General features: G+C 35.6%; 1 protein-coding gene across 3 annotated transcripts in view; it reads right to left on the bottom strand.

The window, feature by feature from the left end:
- The window catches only part of LOC118822005 (pleckstrin homology domain interacting protein), a 64,112-nt gene that overhangs the window by 35,773 nt on the left and 7,057 nt on the right, over positions 1 to 21,282 (bottom strand). For all 3 annotated transcript variants that reach the window (XM_036590767.1, XM_036590768.1, XM_036590769.1), the window contains 10 exons: positions 15,618 to 15,839; positions 14,110 to 14,210; positions 13,855 to 13,925; positions 9,881 to 9,981; positions 9,725 to 9,765; positions 8,102 to 8,200; positions 5,138 to 5,294; positions 3,737 to 3,871; positions 1,766 to 1,894; positions 808 to 1,033 (listed from right to left, as the gene is read on the bottom strand). In XM_036590767.1, the coding sequence (XP_036446660.1) occupies positions 808 to 1,033; positions 1,766 to 1,894; positions 3,737 to 3,871; positions 5,138 to 5,294; positions 8,102 to 8,200; positions 9,725 to 9,765; positions 9,881 to 9,981; positions 13,855 to 13,925; positions 14,110 to 14,210; positions 15,618 to 15,839 (1,282 nt within the window). The remainder of the gene's footprint in view (positions 1 to 807; positions 1,034 to 1,765; positions 1,895 to 3,736; positions 3,872 to 5,137; positions 5,295 to 8,101; positions 8,201 to 9,724; positions 9,766 to 9,880; positions 9,982 to 13,854; positions 13,926 to 14,109; positions 14,211 to 15,617; positions 15,840 to 21,282) is intronic.

Raw genomic sequence — 21,282 nt, 5'->3', positions numbered from 1 at the left:
ATTGAGCAGAGTCGCTGAGTGAAACCCCACAGAGTGAAACAAAATGGACATCCAATAGTTCACTAAACCCGTTAAATGTTTAAACGTCCGAAACAGCGTAAAAAAACAACACAATATATTTATTAAAATTATCTCTACATCTAACAAATCTTATATTACCTCATATCACTTGTAAATCCTCTTAATGTCCTTGTAAAATTGCCTTGTAACTAATATTTGTCAGTGTCTCCTTACAGAGATCTGATTTTCTGATATTACATACACTTCTGTCCTCCTTCAGGTTTAAAACGGTCAGTGTCACCACTGAACAAGCTGCACTCTTCACTCCTTCTCTTACTCCAAAAACTGTTTGTCCTTGGGTTGCTAGTTATTCAACACTATGATCAATATACATTCATAAGATGACTTGTTTTCAAACCTTCTTCTGCAACTGCAGTATATTCAGAAAATAGTCCAAACAAAAATGAACTCTTTGACTGTATAAAATCCACTCACACTGCACTTTCAAACCAGCTGGTTTTGTTGGGAATACCTCAAATCTGGCAACCCTGCTTGATGGGGAAAGAACCCATGTGTGAAACAAGCGTATGTGGAAAACAGCGGTTTTCTGGTTGCTGTAGCGACTCTGCACCTAAATTCAGTGCAGATTCACTACAGCAGCCTGTCCTATGCAGTTTCATTACCGCAGGTTTTCTTCTAATTTTTGGGGGGTCACCTGACCCAATGCTCCCCCTTACTTGGTGCCTATGTACACATCAATGTTTCCTTGGTGTGAATGTTATATGCATATTATTACGTGTTTTCTACCTGAAGATGTGAGGCCCATCTGTGGTATGAGCTGCTCCTCTCTGCAGTTTTCTCGGCCGGGTACTAGCCGCTGGAAGCGTGGAGGGTGAGGGTTTCCGTCCACGTCCACCAGGAAGGGCGGGGGCATGAGGTGAGGAGCCTGCTGAGTCTGCTCATCTAACACGTAGTTATGAGCATCGCGGATCAGCGGCCGGTAATCTGTGTGGAAGAACATCTGGTCCGCTATCTGGAACACAGATCAGCATACAAACATGAGCAACAAACACCCCTCAGTGACAACAACTACTGTGACCTCTGGGTAACCCTTAGAAATTGAAGCTATCAGCAGTTAGAAAAAAAACATGGAATTGTAATTTAATTAATTCAACATTTTATTCCTCTTTCGCAGCTTTCAAATACAACATTTGTGGGTGTAAGAGGACATATTTTATTATGATCTGAATTTGATGAAAAGTAAGGAAAAACCGTCCTTTACAGTTTTGCAATGTTTTGCACTGACACTAAACAAATAGAGACTCATTAAGTGCAGACTCAAACCTGTCAATGCAGAACGTGAATCGAATGTCAATGTAATTTATTACTTAACTATGTAATTAATTATGCAATTATGCAAACACTGCAACAAACGGAAAAGAGTTGAACGTACAGACTAAAACTTGTCTGTACAGGATGTAAATGAAACATTAATTTAATTTGTTGTGTAATTAACTACGTAATTGTGTAACTGCATTTGTCAGAACTCCATAAATCTCTAGCCTTATAAGAGTTAACCAAACTTTAGGAAACAACCGCTGGGCAATGGGTGCTTTGGAACAAGGATGAAATGAGAAATAGGCTATAAAATAGTAATGAACCAGATATTCAACCCTAGAATAACAGAAAGGCACGACACAGAGAAGGCAAGAAAGAAAAACAGACAAAGGAAGTCAAAGAAAAACGGAAGTGAATATTTCCAGACCTTGTCGTATCTGCTGCTGGAGCCAAAACCAAAAATGAGCAGGTGTCCATGAGAGTCCGTGCAAGCAAAGTGCTGACCATCTGGAGAACACTTGCAGTCAAACAATGCACCGTGGCCCTGACCCTCAATCTGAAATATACACAGATAAAAACTACACCATGTAGAGAAATGGAGTTTATGAGGCACATTGGAGGCAAAATGAGTAAACATAATAATACACTGTCAGAAAAATTATTACTGTACAGCTGCATTTTTGTTCAATAAGGTACACACAATGCAAATGGAGCTAAGATGGGGTATATCGGGTCAATGCAACTTTAAAATGATGAATTTAACATTATTATGTTATCTAAAAGTACTGAAGATTTACCATTGAGGGTATTATGGCCATTGAGGCCATAACAGCAACAGTTTTTTTATGAGAGTGTAGTAGCATGTAAGTAAAGGGGGTTGTTAACCCCTTAAAAGGCTTATTACATAATAAGGCTTATTATTCAGCAACTACAGGGACTTCAATGCAAACTGGTTCACACAGAAGTGTTTAATAAAATTTTGGGCCCCCCCAAAATATGGCTACAGCAATATATTGTGGATAAACTTATTTCAATGCGTGTTTTGGCACAGTGATGGCTAAACCGTGATGAATAAATCTACTGTTTTACATACACAAGATGTGTATGCATGAGTGAAACTGCTACTGCATGTCTGAGTGTGACACTTATAACATCCAGTACACAACCAATATGCCTTAATAATTAGGGTTTTACTCTATTTATTGTTATTATTATTATTTGTATAGGTTGTCAAGCAGAAATTTTATGTGCTGTTGTGTGAGTGAGTGAAATGTCATTAACATTTACCCCATCATTATTTATTTCTCTATCATTGTGGTTGCTGTTTATGAAAAAAATAGAAAGGTAAACATTAATAAAATGCATTGTGTCATTGTATCCTGACATCTGTGATATCTGTTGTATCGAAAAAGCTGCTGCCGATTCCCAGCCCTTCTGACATTGGAGAACAGAAAAAATCCAAATCGCCAATTTTAGCCACTTATTGGATATGATTGAAATTCATTTCCATATTCGTTGTTGCTTACATTTTATTTTTCATAATATGACAAAAAAGATGACTATGAGACCAGTGAGGAGCGAAAGCACTGAACAGCTAGGATTGCTGAGCTGGAATATTGAAATTTTTATGAGCAGTTATTATTACTGTCATCTGATTGCTTTGGCAATATTGTTACAAAGCTGGAAAGAATTGAATCAGGTGGGGGGGTGGTGGAAGGAAACAGTGGGAGATAGAAAGAACCATCAGAAAATGAAATGAGAGATAAAAGAGATTTACAGATGGATGGACGGATGGATGGATGGATAGACAGACAGATACACTGTGCAAGTCCTTATATGCAACATACAAATATTAGGAAATAGCACCAAAATAATCCAGCATTCTCTAGACTTACAACTCAACACAAAATTTTTCATTTTTCTGTAATATTCCATTAAAGTGTACAGATTTTTGCCTACCAGATTGAGGAGAAAAATAATAATATCAATAATATTGTGTTTTACCTCCTCAGCTCTCTCATTATGGACAGAAAGCTAGTTCAGAGACCCTCTGTGATGTAATGTCACGGTACAGAAATAAAATACGTTATGATTTTTATTTCATGCTGACTTTAAACAACTCTGTAAGTGAGTTTACAAATGTGTGTTTGAATGCAGCTAAATATTTACATATGATATACCGTGAGGTCCTTAATGAGATTTTGTGCATATTATACACGTGTCCATCTGAGACAATGGTAGAATAGCAACACTAGTGTAACTACAGAAGTACTAAGGTAATTGTAGACTAGTTTGCTGTTGATCAACAAAGTGCCTGTGCTAAATCAGAGCTCCAATCAGGAAAGTATAATGAGTGGTGCAGTGGGAAAGAGCAAGACAGCAGACGTAGACAGTTTACCATGTTGAAGTAGGAGCGGATTTTGACTCCTCGTGCCAGATCCCACACAATAGCATTGCCGTCATGCCCAGCAGAGAATAGCACTCTGGGATCAAAGGGGTGGGGCTCCAACACAAACACCTCATCCTCATGACCCTGAGGACACACAGGCACACAGTACATTTAAGGGGCCTTGTGTTCGTTTCAGCTACAGGAAATTAACCAGCGCATTAAAAAATTTCTCAAAAACTCAAATTTCAACACAACTGAATTTAATTACTTTGATTCCATTCTAAATTATTTTTAAAAATACACTGTATACACAAATGTGACTGGAGAACCTATTTACACAGTAATTAAAAATAGACAATAACAATTCACCTAGCTTTTGTGCCTTCTTAAATTTACTTGGGACAAAAAAATTACTATGTACTTCATTGATTGTTCAATCTTCCGAATTTGTTTTAGTTCATTCACCACCTTCAGATTGATGCATTATAATGGAAAAAAGCAAAAACTGCAGTGCACTGATGATTTTTTTAATTTTACTACAAGTGCTGGTGTATTAATGAGAAGTGCCTCTTTTTTCATCCAGAAATAAGCATTCAAATCATGCCTTTCTCAGTACCAACAATGGTCATTCAATATATGCAAATAACGAGTTTTGCCCAACTCTATATGGGTGATGTTAAAGGGCAAATCCACTTTTGGAATTTTTGTTTTTGGAAAATTCTGCATAATTCATTTGTTAAGATGTTAACACAGTCATTCAGAGTGCTGTCTGCTGTGAAATGCTTTGTTACAGAGAAACCAAATCGGAGGGATGATGACAGGAACTAGATGTCTGAATAGTTCAACGCCCCTAAAAGCTCCCTCCAAAAAAAATATTACATGACATGACAAAATATTACAATTCTGACTGATGCCTGTGACATTGTTTTACTATAGCTTTGAGATAAAGTTTCTGCCTAAATCAAAACTTTGTTAAAATCCACTATCAATTTTCGATAGTAAATAAAAGGGTTTTATCTGGGATATAAACATCTCAATCCCTGGTACCCATCACTACCACTGCAAAAAAGCAAAGTCGGCAAGTTTTTCTACAATTAACTATTTCACATCAAACCCTCTGCATGACGCTGTTTATATCTCAATCGTTTAACTATGCTGAACTGTGACACAAATCAGAACTATTTCACTTACTTCCTAAAACCACAAACACACATCTTCAATGAATAATTGAATAATTTTGAATAGTTTTGTTTCAAAATAAATAAATTCAATCAGCCTCAACAGGGAAATGTTTCTGTTTAATAAAAACTAAACTGTAAATATTGCAATGGAGAAAACACTGATCATCACCTATGAACTGATGCATTAGAACATTTTGTTTCACTGGTGTTGATGAAGCATTACTCTTACCATGAGGATGTGAATGAGGCTGCCCGTGTAGGAGTTCCACACCTTCAGCGTCAGATTGTTGGCCGCAGTGATGACTGTGTTGTCATGGCGATCCCAAGCCACCATGGTGACTTTCAGTTTGGTCACTTTGTCCTCCAGGGGTGGAGGGTTGTACTTGCTGGACAAAAGGGGACAAAAGGAACAGGGGCAAATAAAAAAGAATATAAAAGACTGGTGTGCAAATTCTCCTTCTGTTGAGTTTTAAAGTATCTATTTTACAAACGTGTGCAAAATACTCACATGATAACACACACAGATACAAACCACGCAAGAACAGCAGAACACAGTAAAGTCGAATGCAAAAGTTTGAACACCTCTGGTCAAATTACATATTTTAATGATTTTCTAAGTGAAAATAAGTTAACACCTCCTCTACACGGAGCAACTTGAATACAGCATTCCTGCAAACTTTAGTGCCAATTTTCATTTTTGCTGAGTTTAACATATTGGAAAAAATTAAAATCTAAAATGTGCCATAACTTTTGTACAGGTCACATTTTATTTTTATTTTTTCCCAATATATTAAATTCAGCATTTAAAGCAGTAATTGTGCATTAAAATATGCAGAAGTGTGTTCTCTGTACAAGATGGGTAAACTTTTTACTTTGGGGGAAAAAAAGGGTTTGACCAAGGGTCCCCAAACTTTTGCAGACTTTTGACAAAAAAGATAAAGATACTAAAAAGGACACTAAAAATAACTCCTAATTTCATCACATCTCATTTTTTAAATTGTAATCATGCTCTAATGGAATTAGGACAATGTCCCCTTTAAGGCTGACACAAAAATTCTGATGTTTCATCCTGCACTTCTCAGTTCATCACATGATTGATAATCAGTGCTGCTGTTGCATTTATGTTGATATGCAAACAACAGGATCTAACAAAGTGGACATTTTTTACATTTTTGTTCAGTTTGTGTCACAAACTACATTTTTGAACAAGAAAACACAAACAGGAATCAGCCAGCACATCAACCACATCGCACATCAGTAGCTTTAATCTTTACTTTCAAACAAACAAAAGAACAATAAGTGCTTACTGAGCTGAACTGCGCTCAGAATGAGTTTGCATGCATCTTTTACACAGTGATAGAAAACACAGAAAGCTCCAGGTCCATAGGGTGGCACCTTTCACTCTGGCCAATGTGTACGTGTACTCTAGAGGCAGATTTAAATGAGTTAAAGAGGACTTTGCCAAATTCTCAGAATGGATAGCTGCGAGCTGCTCGGTTTGATAGCGTGAATTAAATGTGGAATATACTCTTAAGTTCACTAAGCCAATTTAAAAAGCCTTAGATGTCAAGTTTCAGAGGACACCTTTGAAATGACTTCACACATTTTCCATTCCATTTCCATTTTTATATTCTGCCTGGTTAATCTCTCACCTACTAACTACCTGCATAAGAACGAAACATTTTCAAAATATGGTGAATTTACAGGAGAAGAAAAAAACTTCCAATTGTAACCAAAATTAATGCATTAAATTTTTTTTAAGTAATTTTGGACCATTTTTATTAGTCTGTTTATCATGAAATTTTTTATAAGACAAAAACTGACAAAAACAGCATTTGGGCACTTTAACCATTTATTCATTTTAATATATTTATGTGTGTATATATGTCTCGTCACTGCCGCTTTTTTAAGATAAGGAAAAATTCTTAAATTCTTTGCCTTTCATCCTGTTTGCCATTCATCATAAACTTTCCACACAGTGTCAACAACAGCTTATGTAATTACTGTTTTAAAAAACGATAATTATGTAATTAATTAAAACCAACAAATAACTGAGATATAAGCTTTTTTACCAACAGTGATGATATACTGATATACCAGAACATAAATACATTACATTCATAGATTATATATTGCTGCTGTCGCAAGAAAACCTCATATATCCAAAAGTTTTTCACTTTTTGGCATAGTTTGAAAACGCCTGTTATCCTTTATATCATGTGGTTCAAATTCATGATGAATTGGCCAAAAGAAATTACCCAAAATGACTTGGAAAAAATTCTGGTTGCACTGACTTACATTAAAAGTAAAGTAGGTTTTTTCCTTCTCCTATAAAGTTAAAATTTTGGAGATACAAGGTTTTCTTCAGACAACAGTGAAATACAGATAAATCACTAACATTAGAATATTAGTAAACGAATAAAGAATACAGTGTAATTTGATGTATGCGAGTGTGTTCACTTGACCATTTCCAGTATTTAGAGTTGCCATCCAGTGCCTACTTCCTAAATTCTTAAAAGCTTAAAAAAGAACCTAAAAAAATTCTTGCTGCTTTTTACTGTATTTATGTTTATTTGTGTTTATTGTAATGTTATAAAGATTTTATGGCTGCCTATTTCTTTTGTACTTATGTACATATTATGCACCGAAGTATACTATTATAAATACTATACTATTATAAATTATTTAACTTGGCAGTATTTTTGCTTGTAAAATCACCACACATTATTAAAGTAATGCAAACAAACCTAAAAATACCACATTTTCTATTTTAAAAAAGTAGTTGTTATCTTATGAGCTGGTTTGAAGGTGTTTGGTTCCAGATTTCTCCTTCTATTATTACTTCTTATTATTTATAAGTATTTATTTAAACAATATGTTGGACAATAACTACAAATGGGCTGGCACACAGAGAGGTTTGGAAATGGTTAAATGTACATAAAATCATTATTACTGTATTAATTGGACTTGAATTTATTCTAACATTAATATAATACAACTACTTTAATGTTAGAATAAACACCAATAACACTAATACAATTATTAATTAAATGACATAGATAATAATAATAATGCTTACTGAACAGATAAACAGCTTTTTAACTCTAACTTCCCAGGGGTCTAAAACTTTTGCACTGTGCTGTATATTTGGTAATTCGATGGAGCTGGAGTGGTTGTGGTATAAGTGTGTTACCCTGGCAGTTTGGTGGCCATGTCCAGCAGGATACTCCTCCAATCCTGCTGCTGCAGCTGCCAAACCCTTGCTGTGCCGTCTCTACTGCCACTAACAAACCTGCACACACACAAACACACACACACACACACACACACACACACACAACACCAAAAACTAGGTTATTTGCAAAGCAGAATTCCAAAGAACACTCACTAGGGCGCTGCTGATAAAAGTGAAAGTTTGGTGAAAAATCAAATTTACACAGTTTTCCCCTTTAACCCAAACGCAGTCGATCAGCCAAGACGTGCCTTAAGTTTGCTTCTTTAGTTTTGCAGCAGAGTTAATGTTCCTACCAAGTAATGGAAGCTTACACTCTTATGCACCAGATTTTCTAAGTGGAACACATCCTCTACAGACAAAAAACTTAAATATGACATTTTTATCTGCCAATATTAGTGCACAATTTCTACTTATTTTACTTATTTGCTTAATTTAAAATAAATAATAAATATTAATAAGAAAATTAATAATAAAAATGTGCCAAAAAATGTTTGTAGAGTCCACATTTTATGTTTTATTTTTTTTCCAATATGTTAAATTCAGCAAACAGTGATAATAAAATAAAAATAAAAATGTGTCCTCTATAGAGGACGTGCTGATCTGTGTTCACTTACATAATAAACAAAACATCATTTGACCAGGGGCGCCAAAACTTTTACATATGACTGTGTATCCCACTGTATGAATAGTAATTGTAGGGGTGCACAAAATTTTGGGCTAATGCTGATATCTGACCCGTCACAAATGCAGAAAACAAACAAAACAATACAGATATTTTAGCACAGTAACCCAGAGTCACCTAAACACTGCTTGTATATTAAATATATCATCAAATGTCACTTTGGAAAACAGATCAAATCTGTCTGATGCCTATTTTTTTAAAGCATTCCCGATTAACTGCCTTTTCATAACTGTATCTGTTGGTGTGCTGACTGAAAGTAGTGGTTGCATGTAGCTTTCTTTCTCATGTAAATCATGTTTTTTTCATAGTTTAGCTTATAATATTACAACCCGGGCCTCGTTTTTCATTTTTTTCCACTCTTTTGTTATTTTGCACTAAGCGGCTCCTTGTTAAAATATTCTCTATGAATACAAGCATGTCTATTTCTAATACCCTTGGGTCCCGTTATACACCTCTCTCACTCTCTTGTTCTGTCTCTCTCGACCTCCCTCCCCTTCCCTTCATTAAAATCAGTGTGACAGAGGGAAATAGAGAGACATCCTCTGAGAGGAAGAGAAAGATGTGATTTGTGTAGTGTAAGCCTCACTGTACCTGTTATTGCAAAAGAACCTGAAATTTGCATGATGCTTCTAAAATTGACATGTAACCACTTGAAATGTGTGTCTACGTGTGTGTTTGTGTGTACTTATGTTAAAACATTCTTGTGGGTGTGCATGCGTGGGCGTTACCAGAAGCGTTGGATGTGTGTTTATTTCTTTCTTGTTTTTCTTTTTTGCTGACACCATCAGCTCATAATACCCGCAGGTTTCATTATTCTAAGTAAAAATCCTTCAACAGCACAAATCACAACCCCCCCCACACCTTCCTCCACACGCACACAATTAGTGATAACTCCTCACCTGTCTCCTCCGTGTGAGAACTGGATGCTGTCCACTTTATCCTGCAAAAGTGTTGAAAATGATCAAAAATGACAAAAAAACACAATCAATTAAATTGTCAGAACGAAGAGTTCAGGTGAGTGAATTCATAAAACTTGTGTACACACAGACACTCACAGTGTGCGATTCCAGCTCAGCTATCTTCTCTGGTTGGTCTCCACCAAAGTAATAAACTCTGATAATGTGATCGGTGCTGCCTGTGGCCAGAAACATCCCACCTGAAACACAGTGATTAATAACAGCATGAATTTACATACAATCAGTACATGTTCACTTGGGATGTATAATAAGAAAACTGAAGTTGAAGGGAATTTCACTGATTCTTCACTGATTCGATAAGATTTGTTCATAGTGGTGGAGATCGGAGGCAGACGTCTTAAGAGTTTAATGCCTTTAAAAGCTCCCTCACACAAAAGTATTACATGAAATGGTTACAGAACTTTTGGCCTAATATGTATTTGTTTAAATCTATTTAGGGTAAAAATAAATAAAAACTTCTTTTTCCGGATATACCACTATTTTACCATCACCAACATGACATATACAAATCAGAAGGGTCTGTAAGTTTCTCTACAGTGCACCATTTTACATCAAATATTTTTCCTCCACAACTTTTGGCTGCTAGTTCTGTTTCCTCTCTTGTCCATATTGTGCAATCAGTCAACTCCAGAATTATTGGCACTGCTCAATAAACTGGGCAAGAACAGTCATATAACATAAAAAATGCATACAAATTATTCCTACAGGGGTGTTGTTTGAAGAATGGTGTATTGTTTCAAAAACAGACTGTGCAAAATTACTGGCACCCCTAAAGAATAATAAAAACAAAAGAATTTAAATAAAACCAAAGAAATTTTCATCTTTGGGGGTAGAAATCTTTCTTTTTATTGCTCCTAACCTCCTGGATCTCCCTTGTTGTCTATGACCATTTCCTGTTTCCCTGGGGCATAAATATAAAGTTGCACACATGTAAAAACCCTTTTGATATCAATCAACATGCATAAAACCAAAGAGCTGCCAACTCAAATGACACAGAAGGTTGTGGACCTGCACAGAATAAGAAACGGTTCTAAAAACTGTTGAAATTACCATTAAGCACAATAAATAATAACAATAATAATAATAATAATAAATGATAATTAAAAATCTGAAAAGCATGAAACACTTTTTGGGGTTTTAAAATTTCAGAATTCACTGTCAGACACCACCTTCATGATGAAGAGTCCCACAAAATAAGACTTTCCTAAGAGCGAGTCACAACATGCAGTACCTGAACTTTACAAAATATCACTGTAACTACAAGTGGAATTGTGTGATGTGGCCAGATGAGACAATTGTACTTTTTGGTCATGGACACCATTGTCACGTTTGGCAAAGAAGTGACTAGATATGCTGAAAAGCACTGATTTTAAGGGTGCCAATAATTCTGGAGTTGGCTGTGAATTAATATATAACTAAAAAATAAACATGAAAACTCTGCACTTACACCGAAAACAGTCATGCCATTTGATGAAAAATTATTGTGTTTTGTGGAAAAAAAATAGCCTGTACGTTTTTTTCGTGTTTTTGCCATTTCTGCACAACAAAACACACTGAAAAATTCGGAGGTGCAGACACAAACCTGTCGATACAGAATGTAATTCATTACATAATTACATAATTAATTATGTAATTATGTCATTACATAGTATAGCAAAAAGACACTGATGACTCCAGAGTTGTCTCAAGTAATAACTATAAATATGGAAATAAAACAGGTTTCGGCAGCTTTGCTAAGAAAATCAGCATGTCTTCTCTTAAGTTCAATTAATGATTCACATACTGCGTTCTGAGCAGTGTCAAAAGTCCATTATTCAGAACAGAATTTAATTAATACATCATCAAAACAGCACTAAATATCAAGTTAACTGTAAAACTCCCAACAGCAACATGGGCTTCTGCTAATTATGCAGTTAATGCTACTGTGAACATTACTTTTAATAAAAAGCAGGTTATTTCTCACTTGTAGCTCACTGAAGCAAATGTAGAAATAACTACACAACTATATTAATATAAATTTTTTATTGTAAGCTAAATGTATAGCAAATTACGTACAGCAAATTTCAAGTGTTAACTATTTGTTCAGCCAAACATAGTAAACAGTATATCTGCATTAATTAGTGTTTCTGAGGAAAAATGCAAAAGCTGCTCAAAACATGTGAAGCATAGTAACAGAGGTCTAAAACTAATGAAGGAGTGTGTGTGTGTGTGTGTGTGAGTGTGTGTGTGTGTGTGGTTTTGTCACAGTGAGATGGTAGCATTACTTTGATAAGGTTTTTAAAGATCTCCTGTCACAGTGAATACTTTTTCTGCAGAGACTCTGTGGTATCTGTCTGAAAACAGGATATTTTTAGCTCCACTTTGAGGAAGCAAGTTTAAGCCTAATCAATCCAGCTGCCGCACTGCCTTTACCCACACAGAGCAACACAGCAACAGGTTCAGGAATTAAAGGGAAATACCAATGATAACAGACTACTAGGTTTCTGTTGAAAAATTCCAGCTGGTAAATATGACATCATTAGATTTGGTTACAAGCTTGTGTAACTGTGTATTACATTATAATGTATGACATGTTTATCATAAACGCACTGGGACAGTAGAGCTATAAAGTGCTGGATGGTATGAAAACAACAATTATTACAATTTTCTTTCTCTACAATATAACATAGCCTAGCAGCTACAAAGGTGTAAAAGTAATGAAGGGGTGTGTCTGGTTTTGTCAATTGTATATACCTTGAAACAATCTATTATTTTAACAGTCTTAGGTCAATGATAGAACATGTGAAAGAAAACATTACATGCAGGGGTGAGAGGGGTAAAATTTAAAATAAACAACCAAGCTTCTATCCACCTTCCCATATTCTTACAGCAAAATCACCTGCAAATTTTCACAGCAATCAGACAGATATTTTTTGAGATTTACCCTGAATTTTTGTACAATTAAAGCAGTTTTTCAATCATATTTTTTAATGATTGAGTTTTTTATAATTATAATAATAATAATAATAATAATTATTATTATTATTATTCAATTAGTTTATCACCCTCTTTTAGTGCCTTTAATACAGTACTAATTTGAGGCCTCTCATACTTAGAGCTAGCCAGGCTAAAGTACAGCCTCCCACAGTAGGGTTAGTTTTGACAAGCTACAATTAAGAACCCCAAAGTAAACAGATGAGGATCACACATATCCTGCAAGAAAATACACGACAGTTTTTTTTTTTTATTTAGCACACAGATGCATAGAAATCTAAATCCAACTTTGTTTACCGAAAATGTTTTTTCACCAGTTTTTGGTGAAAGGGGTGCAGAGATTTGATTTCAGTTTCAGTGAAGAATTTTCATTTTGGTGCATCAGTATAGAGATTCATCAATGACGCACTATAGATGTTATGTAAATAAAATATATTTCAACTTTATTGTTTTGATATTACCTCTTCTCCTTTGTGGTCAAAAGTATATTGTTTGACAGCCTCTTTCTCTACAAATATTCATTTTTATGCCCAATTTTTTTATGAATTTAGGTTAGAAGGTTTGTTTGGTTTATACAACATGTATTCTATATAATTAAATTATTTTTGCATCAATTTACCAGAGTTCCCCCCTCCACCCACCCCCATCTGTTACAACTGACCACACCTAGTTTACCCTCCGGGGTAAGGTAACATTTCAAATCAAGCAGTTTTTGGCAGAACTGTTTAGGGATATGATATTTTGTGCCTGAAACAAACTTTATGTATTGCTTATGTTTTGACAGTTTATGTTTTATAGGTTGCTTGTATAAAACAATTATTAATCTTGTTTAAATATTGTTTTAATGATTTAGTATTAGGTTGCGCTTCACTCTCCCCTAAATGGTATTCAATATTAATGGGCATGCTGTTTAAAATTAGGCCTTTCTTTATTATTTACTTTTCCAAACATGATAATCATGTCAAACACTAGAAACAAGTAACTTTTCAATCATTGCTAATACTCAGTTACATCACCCATCCAGCAATTGATGAGACCTAAAGTGATAAAGGTAGAGTAAAAGAGCTGGGTGTGATTACCTGCACTAAAAGATGAACATATCATCTGCACACCTGGCCTGGGCCGCTCTGTGAATTTGCTGGGTCGTAGCCTGTATAGACACGCACAAACAAAACACACACACACACACACACACACGTTACATGATATTACAGAAAAATTAAAATGGAAATTCTGAGTATAGTTTGAACACAGTCTTACAATTCCAATGTATCCTAGAATAGCAACTAAAAGAAATGATGTGTTTTCTGTGGTAGGGAGTTAATATCACTCACCCAAATTTAAGTGTGCGAGCATCCCACTGCCAGAAGCAGATGGTTCCATCTGCACCAGTGGAGGACAGGAACCTCTTATTACCACTGCAAAGAGGAGAGAACTACACACACACACACACACACACACACACACACACACACCCCAAAAAACAATAATGCACCACAGTGTCATTCCAGTTGGTAGAGCATATGTTTGTAGACATATGTGTATGCATGTAGGTTTGTGGGTTTGAATAAATATGTGTTTACACGTTTATGTATGCACTGCGTCGAAGGTTTGGAGACAGCTCGCCTTGTAATATCTTTTCAATTACTTATTCAATTTAAATTATTATATTACTTTGGCTCAGTGGTGATTTAACCCCACCAAACTAAGCTTCGGTGATTCAGTCTGAGAATTTGGTGTCGGCCCCTTAAACTAGTGCAAATCTCCCGCAAGAGGAGTTATGGGGGCCGTATAAAAAAATGTATCAGGGTGTAGAAGCTTTTTGCGCATTACTGTATTTTCTATCACTCTCTAAAAGATGCATTATGCTTCCTTTATTGCGGGATGCATTCAGAGTGCAGTTCGAATCAGTAAGCGCTTATTATTGTTTTGTGTTTTCCTGTTCAAGAAGGAATATAGTGGTATAAACTAAATAAAACCAGTTCTTTATATCTCAGATAAACAAATGCACTGGGAAATCACAAAGAAGAGACACTTTTTTGGGTCATCATTAAAGGGTTAAACACCTGAAAGGTTTGAGTGCTGATGATGCTCGCATTTCAATAAATATTTACTATTATAATGTTTTACTCTAACTAAACCTCCTGAGTAATTACGGTAAGTTACTACAAAGTAATAAAACATGCTAAAAATCTTTTTGAAAAGCTAGGCATCCCCAAACTTTTGATGGCCACAGCATGTGTATTTTGGCTGACTGATTGTTGGTTGGCTGACAACATCAACCAATACTGAGGTACCCCAGACCCAGTAACAGACAGACACTTCAAATGTCACGAAAACTGTTAATTTCTGAGGATTTAATAGTTTTTTATGTTCTTAAGCCAAACCTTATAGAGACTGACAGACTATTGCTGACCTATATTAAAACAATACAGGCTAAAATGGTGAATAAACACAAAACACAACCAAAAATAAAACAAGGACACACAGTGTCACTGATGCTGAAGTACTGATCTAACGCAACACCAAAAGCTAATGCTGAAACTGATGAGAAGCAGGAAAAGCAAAGCTTAATTAAGAAAAAAGAACAAATTCTATAAATCTGCACAACTCATTCTTAAGATTTGTGAGTTTCTGTCATTATGTAGGTTTAAGAAATGTGACAACAATCACACATCAGTAACTAAAACACTGTTTACTTAAAATGACTGACATTTGACCATATTAAGTTATACTAGCTGATGTCACCATTTTAATATTTAATTTTTAGCTCTCTAAAATCAGTATCAGTACCAGTCACAAAATGTTCATATCATTTGAGCTGTAATTTGTGTGCATGTACCTGTAGTGATGTTATGGATGCTGCGTGTCCCTCCAGCACAGCGAGGGGAGCACACGTCTGCAGACACCAAACCCTGATCATCTTATCACAGCTCCCAGCGGCTAGCAGCGTGTTCTCGTAATTCACTGCCATGTCTGAGATTTCTGCAGCATGACCCCTCAGGGTGGCCAGCAGACGCCCGTCATCCGTGGCCCAAATCTTCACGAGACAGTCATCTGAACCCTGAAAATAAACACCACACAAGCCATTAACCAAACACTTCTCTGAAATGAAATCATACTGGTTTTAACATAAAACCTTCCTCATCTCCATCTCTTACTCTGCAGTTGATAAATAGAGGTCATGAGGTCAATGCAATACATTCCTGTTTCTCTAGATTTTGAGAATTAAAAAAGTGCAAACAACTTCTAAGACTGAATTTTGGAGGTGTGGAAAAATATCTGTGCAGATTTCTTTGAAGAACTGAATGCAAGTCATAAGGAATACTGAACAAAATATATTTAGTTACAAAGGGTTTCTGTAACTTTCTGTTATAAACGTTTTCTCCTTTTTTCTGATGCTAAAAAATAAATAACTTTTTTAATAACATTTTGACAGCAAATGAAACAAAAGGGTGGTCTCTGACTTTTGCGTAGTACTCTAAATATAAATCATTGTGTAACTCACTCATGTAATTAAATACAAACCTTTCAAACACTTTTCAAAAGTACAGCAAAAGTAATAACTCTCAAATTCTAAGGATCAAGGTTGTACTCTGTGGATGACTTTATATGTGCTGGGTTTCGTTCCTTGTTTGTAGTATGAAACTGAGTTCATCTTGCTACAGTGTGGAAGCTACAAGCATAACTTCTGAAATAAAAGACTCACTGTGAAACATACTCTTGGACCACATAATCAAAAATATTTTTGTAAAAGCGCTTGATAGAAGCCAGAAGTAAAATGGTTTATGGTGTTTCCAAATGCTAAATTTTCCTCTGGTCTGTGCCCATGTTGACCCATTCATGTCCAACAACAACATTTAGAATGATAAGAGTAAAAAATAACACAGAATTTGCTTTAATTTTTTATTTTCATGAAGTGATGAAAGTCTGCAATTATACTTTGGATTTGAACATCCAGCAGTAGCCATTTAAATGTTTTTGATTACATGCAATTTTCATACTTTTATTCACAATTAAATTTGAACTGCTGTTTTGGTAAAAACAGACTCAAGTGACCAAAACATTGCATTTAGTATGATAAAAGAAGTGATAACTCACTTTAAGCCATATGGCTTGAATGACTCAAGAAGTGACACTTAACATTTCACATACAGAAATTAATGGGTTAACATGTCTCCACTGAACACACACTCAAAAGGAGTGGAAAAAGCAAAAGCAAAAGGAAAAGCTTGATTAATTAATTGTAGTTAAAGGCCCTCGAAGTAAGAACTGACCGATTCATTTCATTTCAATTCAGTTCTGAGAGTTGGACTAGACGCTGGAACTGAGACAAATTAAAATCAGCTTGGAATGACAGGAGAAGGAAAATGGCATTCAGTGAAATTCCACCTCAGTGTGAAAATCCTCCACTGGTGAACATGCCTGATTAACAACAGATTAAATACCACACTATCAAATATTCCCTTTTTTGTACAATTAAGACAAATGGAACACTACAACATGAAAATCTAAAAATCTAATAAGTAACAGCATTTTAGACAAAATGAATGCATTAAAATCTTTATCTATTCAGTCACATCATAGGAACGCGTATCTACAGCTCAGATACTGGTACACTTTTCCAGATCCAACCAGTAAGCAACACCATAGCACAGTTCAGCTTGTACTTTAAACAGATTAAATCTTCAGACCTCAATGAAATTATCTGAGTAATAAAACAAATCATAATTTTTTAGGCAGTCCTACATTTGCTTTCCTTCAAATCAGAACCGACAGAAAGTCAAAGAATTTGAACATGAAAACACAAACAAGGAGTTAGGAGGTTTTAATATGACAACAACAGTGTACAGTACTGTAGTACTGTGTTCACGTTTTTTCAGCCATATTCAAAACTGTTTATTTCATATGTAATATTAGAATAAATACAAATAACAGTAAAATGAGAGATGATTGTTTTGTTTTCATTAGAGCTGATTGATATTTTAGTGAGAAGAACCTAGATCTGGTTCCTGACATCTTGCTGCACTCCAGCCACGGGGTGAACTCCATCAGCAGCACCTGATTTAATTTAATGAAGGACTGATTAGATAAACTAGGTATTAGATGGTAACTGTACATACTGGACCTCCTTGATGATTTAGAAGATTTGGTAATGGTTAAACTAACACTACCACATTAAATCAGACTGTATTTTTTTGTCATTTATTCTAATGTTATTTAAGCAATGAATGCTTACTAGCCAGATAAACACCTTTATATTGAATTTTTTCAGGTGGTCTCAGACCTTTCCAGAGCACTGCACATTAGCAATAAATAGTTTGATTCTTATAATAAAGAAGCTGCTATATGTTGTATATACAGCTGATATTGTTCTTGTTTCTGACTGTTTCACTCACTGAAATATATATTTACAATACCACAGCATTTATCACAATCACTGACGCTGCCACGTCTCAAACCGCAGCAATGACAATTCTAATGACAATGAGCAAAGCAGCAGACAAAAGAGAACGATACCTGCAGCTCTCAACTTCATTTAACACTCATCTTTCAAAAAACAATGAAATATCAGCAGGAGAAGCCACAAAAACAATGCTATTGCTTCACTTGAATGTACTCCGGTTTGACGCTGCTGGATCTCGGAATGATTAAAAGTGTCCTAATTGAGCTGCAAACGCGTAAAAGCAGCTTGATACACAGCACACGTTTCACTGCTTCAAATGCACACTGAACGCGTAAAAGAGCGGCAGCTCGGGCCTCAGGACATGTAGCGAGAGGCGCTTTCCTGAAGACGCATGTTAAGCACAGACAGAATGCCAATGACACACTGGCTAATAGCTCCAGAATATGAAGGAGATGATGATTCTATTCTTGGCTTTCTGCCAGAGCCACAAAAGAAACCATGCACATAGAGAGACACACCCCCAACAGAGAGAGAGAGAGAGAGAGAGAAAGAGACGGAGGGGAGGGATAGAGAAGGAGAAAGAGAAGGAGAAAGGAGGGATGGAAGGGAGGGAGAGATGGGGGGGGAGTAATCTTTGCTGTTCAGCCATTTTTGGAGATTTAAAAAACTATTGCAGAAGAAAATGGAACCCAACAGTGCAGAAGCAGACATCAGCAAGAAAAAACAAAACAAAAAGGAAGCCTAAAAATAACTCTCTCACAACCTTAACAAACACATGACAGAGCTACACCAAAGGTTACGGTGTGAGAAAAGAAATTATACTATCACCATATATATATATAACATAATTCAGCTGATATCACTAAAAAAGTTATGCAATCAACAAACATCAATTCCACATAAATACACTACATTACATGAACTTTCAATTTACTTACTTTTTACAATCAGTTAGTAAACTGGGATAATATCATCTCTGCAAAGCACCACAAATTTAATTCATAGCTAAAAAAGCACAGTCTGTTAATCAATGAACTGGGATTCAATGCAAATATTACATAAATACAGACATCACTACAGCTTTTTTTTTATAGCTATTATCTGCTTATAAAGATAAAGGATGGATATTAGCATGCAAGCCAGCACTAATACAAAATAAAAAAGTCCATAATAATCACTGTTATTGTCAAAGTTAAATAAACTGAATGACAAATTACTGTTAATGCAATTTATTTTTAATCAAGTGCAGGATGCACACACTTTAATCAGTTAAATTCAATGTAGCACTCTTTTCACTGTATATGTAATCTTAAGACTTATTGTTCCACAACAAGGCTGAGGGACAGATATGAGGCCTACATCCAGGTTTTTAGGGTTTTAATGGGTTTACAAAGAATCATTCAGAGAAAAAAAGCAAGAATGCAATGCAACAACCTCAACAAGAGGTATTCACCATCAGGTGCATTCAGTAACTTTTAAACCACAGAATAAGTCAAGCATTAAATCTGAAAGTTGTTCCACGGGCATTTAGATGTTCCGCAGGGGTATGTAAGGTCAAACAAAGGATGTGGGAATGATGATGAGTTTGTTCAACAAAATTGCTCAGTTTTTTGGCAGGAATGTCTGTGAATCCACATGTCAGCTCCTCACTCTCATAACTACATAACTAGATATGAAAAACATGAGCAGTGAAAAAACTAATCCCCTGTAGAGGGGTTAGGAGGCATTGTTCCTATGTTCCTATAAGAACGTTTTAGCGATTTAACATCAAATTCTTGGCAATATGAGACTGAAATACAAGGATAACTGTTGTGGAAGTATTTAGCTCATGTAAACACAAGCCCCAAAAGTATTTTAATTTATTTGTTAAAAAAACTGTTGCAAGGTCAAAAGCTCAGTATGTACAAAATTTGGCAGATATCACCTTTAGAGACCCTGCATCTAATATAAAAGGAGGCCATTCATTGCACATCTTTTGGATTCTACTGGCTCCATAAGGCACATAGTGCTTGGACCCCAAACTGCCACTTGCCATGTAATATATAAACTAGTGTTTCCCAATCTGGTCCTCAGAGCCCCCTCAGATGGTCCACATTTTTCCTTCATCCCTATGTGCTGTGAGTTGGTTGGAGCAAAAATGTGGACTGTCTGGGGGGCCCTGAGGACCGAGTTGGGAAACACTGATGCAGACGATTGTTTAACTCTCATAGTGGTTACAGTCCACACAAGTCAATATGTTCTACATATAGTTCAAATTAAATGGAAGCTGATTGTCTTGGTTGCTAGTAATGATAATTTACACATTATAACATTTTTGCCCACCATTTGAGGGCTACTGAAAAAAGAATTCTATGCCAGTGATTTTAGATTCTGAGGTCAAGACTTTGTGATTTTGTGTTATAAATAAGAGGAGCAGTTGAATGCTTGTTTATGTCATTTTTTCAAAAATCTGGTGATTTATTATATCCTAAGGACTCTTAATCAGTAATTACACAGAAAATAAAGGTAGCGGAGGTATTCTTAAGTTATAGTGAGGAACGCAATCCTGGAACGGTCAGTGGTTCCATGGCGTTAAGCCTGTAACAACTATTACGTAATTGCCTAATCATAATTATTTAAGATGAGTGCAATTATTTAAACTGACCGCAATATTTTCCACTGTTGTTAGTTGTTTCACAATCAGTGTCGCACAACAAGCAGAATGCATTTTCATCAGTTTTCATCAGTTGGGTTGAAATAACTACATGTGACTAAAAGAAAGGAGGAAACATTCCTTGGCACGAGTTATGGGTATTATGAAAACAGTAAAAGCTGTGACCCTTAACCGGGTACTACAACACATTTGGGGACAACTTGTTTGTTTATGGGTAGCAAATTTTAGCATGTATGCAGAATAAGCTTTTTTTTGCCCACAATTTTACAGTTTCAATAGAAAAATGTCAGAATTGTTTAACTCTACACATAATTCTGTCCTTCACACAACAGCGTAGCACCATTCCTAGTGTTAACTGCAAAGGAAAGACAGCTAGGAAGTAAGTTAAGTAATCAGCCAGTTTAGCTGCTTAGGATTGTGCTTTAATAGGTGTTTAAATCGAACAGG

Source organism: Colossoma macropomum, unplaced genomic scaffold (genome assembly GCF_904425465.1).
Source record: "Colossoma macropomum unplaced genomic scaffold, Colossoma_macropomum, whole genome shotgun sequence".
NCBI classification, from domain to species: Eukaryota; Metazoa; Chordata; class Actinopteri; order Characiformes; family Serrasalmidae; genus Colossoma; species Colossoma macropomum.
The sequence above is the reverse complement of the archived record's forward strand: the minus strand, read 5'-3'. Positions and strand labels throughout refer to the sequence as shown.